Source organism: Amia ocellicauda, chromosome 21 (assembly GCF_036373705.1).
Source record: "Amia ocellicauda isolate fAmiCal2 chromosome 21, fAmiCal2.hap1, whole genome shotgun sequence".
In the NCBI taxonomy this organism is placed as follows: Eukaryota; Metazoa; Chordata; class Actinopteri; order Amiiformes; family Amiidae; genus Amia; species Amia ocellicauda.
This window is the reverse complement of record NC_089870.1, coordinates 8,354,828-8,361,995: the sequence shown is the minus strand read 5'-3', so window position 1 is coordinate 8,361,995 and position 7,168 is coordinate 8,354,828. Positions and strand designations below refer to the sequence as shown.

Genomic DNA, 7,168 nt, shown 5'->3' with positions numbered 1-7,168 from the left:
ACACGAGGAAATGATTCATTTTAAATACAAATATATACGTCTTGCTCAGCATGCAAACACCAAATGCACATATTTCTTTTTTCTATGTGACAGTCTATGTGCTCTACTTGACATATATATCTTAAAAAATAAAACGTAGCCTATATCACAACCAAAGTAAATCAACTGAACCACTCTTGTCGGGGGATTTGATTTTATTAAAAGCATTTTTCTCTGACATGTTACATTACAAGGCAATCGCATAAATGACTAAGCTACTGCTCCTGATCTACTCCTCTTCATCTCCTCCCTCCTTTCTGGCTTTCCCCTCTGCTTTTAAACAAGCTCCTGTGATCCCACTCCTCAAAAAAACAGCCCTGGACCCTACCTCTCCTCAGAACTACCGCCCTGTCTCCCTACTCTCCTTCCTTTCAAAGACCCTCGAGCATGCTGTGCACCATTAGCTCTCTGCATTTCTTTCCCTTCACTCATTCCTGGATCCTCTGCAATCCGGCTTCCGCACAGCTCACTCCACTGAGACCGCTCTCCTGGCTGTCACTGACTCCCTCAGCTGTGCTCGGACGGCCTCCCTCTCCTCAATCCTCATCCTCCTTGATCTCTCTTCGGCATTTGACTGCTCTAGCCTGGTTCTCCTCCTACCTCAACGACCAGACCTACCTAGTGACATGGCGAGGTTCTTCGTTCACACCTCAACCTCTCCTCACAGGTGTACCCCAAGGCTCTGTCCTCGGCCCCCTCCTGTTCTCTTTCTACACACGCTCCATGGGCCCCCTCATTGCATCCCATGATGCCCAGATCTTCCTGTCTTTTCCCTCCTCTGACCCTCTCATCCCCTCTCGCATCTCTTCCTGCTTGTCTGCTATCTCCGCCTGGATGCACACACACCACCTTAAGCGCAGCCTCTCCAAATAGGATCTCCTCTTTTTCCCCCCTTTTGCTGATCTCTCCATCTCAATCCCCTTGGAATCTACAACACATTCTCCCTCTTCACCCTCGATCCTGCGCTCTCCTACACTCAGCACATCACCACGCTGACACACACCTGCCGATTCTTCCTGAGCAACATACACGGAATCCGACCGTTCCTCACTGACTACTTGACTCAGCTGCTCGTCCAGTCCCTGGTCCTCTCTTACCTAGACTACTGCAACTCCCTCCTGGCCGGCCTGCCTGCAACTACTACCCGCCCGCTCCAGCCCCGATTTGCACACGCTACTCCACTGGCTCCGCTCCCTCCACTGGCTCCTGATCCCGGAACGCATTCAGTTCAAGACGTTGACCCTCACCTACCGTTGTCTCGACCACACTGCACCAAGCTACCTTCAGACCCTCGTCTCCCCATACATCCCCTCCAGACCACTGTGGTCCTCCGGTGCCAAAAGACTAACTCTGCCTCCTCTACACTCCCCTTCCTCCAGAGCCGCTCCTTCTCATCCCTGGCCCCTAAGTGGTGGAATGACCTTCCCTTTGAAGTCAACACAGGTGAGTCCCTGACCTCCTTCTGGCGATTACTCAAGACGCATCTTTTCAGACTGTACTTGTAATTTAGTAGTTTATTCTCCTGTAAAATCGAACTTAGTCAACGTTTTGTCATACTTCTTGTTTTGCATGACAAGCACTCATATTGTTATTTTGATTTCCCCTATGCTCCCTTTGCCTTAGCTCTTAACAATGACTTCACATCCTGTCTGCACTTACTAGCTTTTACAATCTAGGATGTAGGACTTGTATTGTTTACTGTATATTTCCTGTACACTTGTGTAAATTGAAATTTGTAAATTGCAACAGGTTTTGAACTGTACTGTATTATTGCACTTTGTATTGTTCTTATATTTGGCAAGTTGCCCTGGATAAGGTCGTCTGCTAATAAATAAATAATAATAATACTTAAAACCTATACGATATGTGGATATGATTGATTTCTAATCTGGGTAGTTTATATCTCCTTGTACTGAAAATACAGAAACCTGTTACAGTGATCGGTAGTACTACTTCTATTATATAGTAATAATGATGGAAGATGGATGCCCTCTGGTGGTATACACTTGAGAATAAATATATTGGTTGTGGCTAGTATTTTATATATTGTTTCAATGTCTATACATAAACTGATCAATGTAGCCGATTCAAATTGTTCTTAAGCACGTTATTATTGCAATCTGTTTGAATGCAATAAGCTACAGAACTAAAGTTTACAGTGGAACGTCAAGACCAAAGGAAACATTTCTTGCTGATTGTATGGTTTAAAAATAATGTAGGAAACGCAAAATAATCTATTTAAATATACTTCAAATCATTGTGTATCATATTCACTGTATGTAATTACCATATTGTCTCCAATGCACACAAACGGTACCGCGGAGGTCGCGGTCGTGTAGCGCAGATTTCCGACGTTCTGCGCAGGTCTGCCCTACTCCACCAATGGGGTGTCTGGGATTGTGCAGACCTGCGGAAATCTGCGCATCCTGACCGCGACCCCGATATCTACCCGGATGTAAAATCGCCTGTGTGACCATTGGGTGCAGTTCATCCAATGAGAAGCGCAGTCGACGGGAAGCGGACATTAATTGTGATGTCAGCATGTTCTTGCTACGAGCTAATTATAAGTCAAGTCTACAGCCAATTAAGCTATTGCGTGTGTGCAGCAGGTCCGGGATGAGCTCCGAGGCGCAGATCCAGATTCTTCCCCGGTCCAGATGTCTGTTCGACGAGCCGGTGCAGGTGACTGCGCAGGGGCTGCGGCCGGGGCAGGCAGCCGAGGTCAGGGCGAAACTGACGGATGAAAAGGGAGAGCTGTTTCAATCCTCCGCGACTTACACAGCGGACAGCAACGGAGACATTGACCTAAGATGCTCTCCTGCTTTGGGTGGCAGCTTCCGAGGGATTGAGCCTATGGGTCTGTTCTGGTCTTTGAAAGCCAATACTCCGCATACGAAACTGGCGAAGAAGGACGTGTCCAGGGCCTGTTTAGTGGAGATCGAGTTACACAGCACTGGGGGGGACATACTCGCCACAGCCACCAATGAGAGGGTCTTCATCGGCGAGGGGGTGCGCAGGATCCCGGTCACGGATGGCACCATTAACGGGACACTCTTCATCCCTCCAGGCAGGATTACGGTTTATTAACTACTCTGGTTTCCACTCAGTATCCTACAACCAATACAGTGTGTTTAATTGCAATATACACTTCAATATCAACACAAAAACCTGTAACAAACCAAACTGGTTAATTGTCTTTTGTGTTTTTTGATTAGGTAATTGGAAAAAGGTAATTAAGTCAGGTATTCACATGATTGGTTCAACACTTCAGTTCATTCACTTTACCCCAATATTACAGAAATATGATTTTAACAGCAGTGTGTTTCTGACTTATTGAATAAGTTAATTAAGTTAAGGATACAGACTAAGGTAAAACAATGGTCTTAAAACCATAGTAGTAGTAAATTATTTGTGCAAGCAATGGCACATAACCCCACAAACAATACAAGCATATATGGATTTAAAATAGACCAAGAGATCTTCCCTGCAATTGGACAACTCCTGCACAACACACACACTAGAGTTCAGTTGGAAACACACATCCCAACTCCAAACACAAATTACAGTCAGAAAAAGGTCTCTTGTGTGTCTTCTGAGCATTGCTTTTATCCCACCTGCTCTATCCTATTTAATTAAGTAACTAAAGCACCGGTAACTGAACATTTCAGATGTAATATACTAAATAAAGTATATAAATGCATATGATGTGCTTTACATAGTAATTGAACTTGGGGCTGGACGATATAACCTAAAAACAATATATTTAATAATAAATCCGTATTAGTGTGTAATTCAAACATTTCATTGAAACTAGATAGCTTTGTTTTTCGTTAATTCACTTCCATTTTTTTTTTTAAATAAATCTTAATATAGCGAGTGTAATATTCAAGATCGTAATTCCACAAACCTGTTTGTAAACATGCAACTTTATAAGCAGTTGCATCTCCTGATTAACGATCTCAAAACTACTACTTTTCTAACATCTTAATCTAGCCCAGTGATTTTCAAACCGGTCTTGGAGAACCCCCTGCCCTGCTGGTTTTTGTTCCAACTGAGGTCTTAATTACTTAATTGAATCCTTAATTGCCCTAACAAAGCCATATACCATTCAATGGAGTAATTAAGACCTAGGTTGGTACTCCAGGACCAGTTTGAAAACCCCTTATGTAGCACACATTTTCTAGCACACTACATTTGCTCCCTCCTCTTCATTCCTTCTACGGCCTAACTTTTAGGCACCACACTTTATGAATTGCTCCCCAAAAACACTATATTTTCTGCTGTGTTTTCTCTTCTCTCCAGGTCAGGGCCCTTTTCCAGGTGTTCTGGATCTGTATGTATTTGGAGGCGGACTTTCAGAGATCCGGCCTTGCCTTCTTGCCAACCGAGGGTTTGTTGTGTTAACTGTGGCCTTGTACGGCTGCCAGGACATGCCAATGAGCACGATCAACCTGGAATACCTTGAGCATGCTCTGAACTTCCTGCGCAGTCACCCACAGGTAGTTTTGGAATACCGACCTCCACTGTTTCAATTACTTTGACCAATACTATCAGTGTGTGTGTGTGTAGTATTGAACCAGGCTGTATTGTTTGCGAATGAAAACTATTTGATATAAAAGAGCCATAGTTTAATACTATGGCACCATCTTATATGTAACATAAACAATGTGTTTTTACCTGAGCAGTTTTTTGTGATTCCCAATATCTTGTAAAACTACCCTGCAACTTAAATGAAGATGGCAGCTATGGATGATCTCCATTCAGTTTATCTACAGGAGATCAGTGTTTGCTTACTATTTGCAAATATAATTTTACCTTTATATGAAGTTTCTCGTTTAAATCTCTGCCATTTCTGGTGATAGCATAATGTAAGTACCAAAACAAATATTAAAATGAATAAGTAGGTAACTGCTGCCCTCGTATGGATACCAAATGCATTACATGTGTAAATCAGGGTAACCTTAAATGAAAACCTGTGAAGAATCAATAATAATAATACTAATGATTATTTATTTATATTTATTTATTTGTTTTATTATTATTATTATTATTATTATTATTAAAAGTTTATGAAGTTAGTTTAGTTAAGACAAAACCACATGGAAGAAGGTAAGAGGATATTTTCCATTCAAGTGCCTGATAATATGGGAAATATTGCCACCTCGTGGAATTGGCTAATTTGTTTTTCCTTTTCTTTTACCCAAAGGTCAAAGGGCCTGGGCTCGGCCTCCTGGCTATTTCTAAGTCTGGGGACCTGGCGCTGTCAATGTCCTCATTCCTGCCAGGGATCTCAGCCACAGTCTGCATTAACAGCTGTAATGCAAATGTTATGCTTCCCCTGCATTACAAGGGTAGGGTTATTCCTCCCTTGATGTTTGATCCACACAGAGCAGTCCTCACTGAGACCGGGGCCCTAGATGTCAAAGCTACTTTGCATGACCCCAGAGCACCGGAGAATCGTGCAACTGTGATCCCAATAGAGCAAGCCGATTGCACATTCCTCTTTGCAGCTTCTGAGGACGACAAGAACTGGGATAGCTGTCTCTATGCAGAAGAGGCAGCCAGGCGCCTTCGGGAGCATGGGAAGGAGAACTTTAAGGTGTTGGTCTATCCTGGGGCAGGACACTATTTGGACTGTCCCTACATGCCCCACTGTTCCTCCTCTTATCATGCAGTTAATCGCAACATGGTGTTGTGGGGTGGGGAGCCCAAGGGTCATGCAGAGGCACAAGTTGACCTATGGAAGAGAATCCAAGCCTTTTTCAGAGAGCATCTTGATGAAGAAAGCAGATATCATGATCAAGCCAGGCTGTGAAACAGGCCTCGTAAGCGTTGGGTTGAACTGGCTCAAATTTAAACATGTACATTTAAATTTTACATGCTGATAATTCTTAAAGGATACATCTTTGATATTTCACCATTCTGCTTTGTTAATTTGCCTTCTTATTGAGGGCATACATGCTGCTGTTTAATTCATACAAGACCATGTCTATTAGCTTTTAGCACTGGACATCTATAGTACAGTCAAACCTGCTTTAATCGGATCGGCTATGTTTTTTTCAAGTCCCAATTGGTATTATATTTAGATACAATTCTGCAAAAGATGTTGCTTATAAGTTTGGATTGAAACTACAGACACTGAGTGAGTATGCAAAAGTATGTAAAAAAAAAAAAAAAAAAGATTAAAGAAATGCAATGAAAAACCATAATGATACGTTTGATAAGTTGTTTTTGTTTTAGGGAGGTATATCTGTGTGTGTGTGTGTGGGGGGGGGGGACTTTTCTTCCTATGAAAATCTCTAGTCTCTTTTCAGAAACAAACCACCCATTCAAAATACTACGGAATAAAAGCTGCTGATGAACAACTGATATAAACTGTTTGTCGTTGTCTAAACAGTCAACACACAAACCACAGCTACCAGGCCATCTCACCCTAAGGCTGTTCTGTTGTATTGAATGCGAAGCCATATAACTTGCAAAATAAGTACTTTAAATAAGCTGCATTGTCTATGTTGTTTAATTTCTCACTCGTTACATCTGTTGCTATAGTAAAGCCCAGTCATTGGAGAGAAAAAGGTGAGGATTATGATTAAGAAAGAAGAGTTTAAGCATCTGGGTTCAAGCTACAAAGTACTTAATGTTCTAGCTTTGTCTTCAGTGATTACACCGTGTACCTTTTTTTTTTTTTTTTTGTTCCTGGGTAGTAAAAGTGTTCTTTCCTCATTGCGTATGCCTCAAAAGTATAGAAAATGGCTATTATTCCCCACAAACTTTGCTTTTGTCAACAGGACAATGATATTCATTATGGAAGCAGATGTCTGGTCCTGGTACAGCACACAAACTGTACGATCTTGTGGTTTTCTTAGCAATGAGGTAGCTTTGAGAGGAGAAACCGGAAATCCACAAACGGACAAACCCCCGGGCGATACATTCGTGGGCCGTTTCTCTTATCATACAAAAACAGAAGAGGTGAGAGGAGTTAAGAAAGGGTGTATCCTTAACAACTGCTTCGTTGGCCTTTTACTAATAAATCCAATTTGCCAAGTCTGCACACGTCATTATTTCTAATATCAATATAAAATATAATACAGCTTATATTAAACATTAATCATGGCTCTTCAGTAACTAT

General features: G+C 42.1%; 1 protein-coding gene across 1 annotated transcript; it reads left to right on the top strand.

Moving 5' to 3' along the window:
* Positions 1 to 2,534: 2,534 nt before the first annotated feature.
* On the top strand, positions 2,535 to 6,248 carry acot20 (acyl-CoA thioesterase 20). The gene is made up of 3 exons (XM_066694306.1): positions 2,535 to 3,106; positions 4,342 to 4,538; positions 5,246 to 6,248. Exons 1-3 carry the CDS (start codon positions 2,581 to 2,583, stop codon positions 5,852 to 5,854), a joined length of 1,332 nt encoding a protein of 443 aa, XP_066550403.1. The 5' UTR covers positions 2,535 to 2,580; the 3' UTR covers positions 5,855 to 6,248.
* The last annotated feature ends 920 nt before the right edge of the window (positions 6,249 to 7,168 follow it).

Excerpts from the sequence above, each read along its gene's own strand:
- acot20 (XM_066694306.1), top strand. The coding sequence starts at position 2,581 with ATGTTCTTGCTACGAGCTAATTATAAGTCAAGTCTACAGCCAATTAAG. Across the intron at positions 3,107-4,341 it reads GACACTCTTCATCCCTCCAG|GTCAGGGCCCTTTTCCAGGT; the intron begins GCAGGATTACGG and ends TCTTCTCTCCAG. Across the intron at positions 4,539-5,245 it reads TCCTGCGCAGTCACCCACAG|GTCAAAGGGCCTGGGCTCGG; the intron begins GTAGTTTTGGAA and ends TTTTACCCAAAG.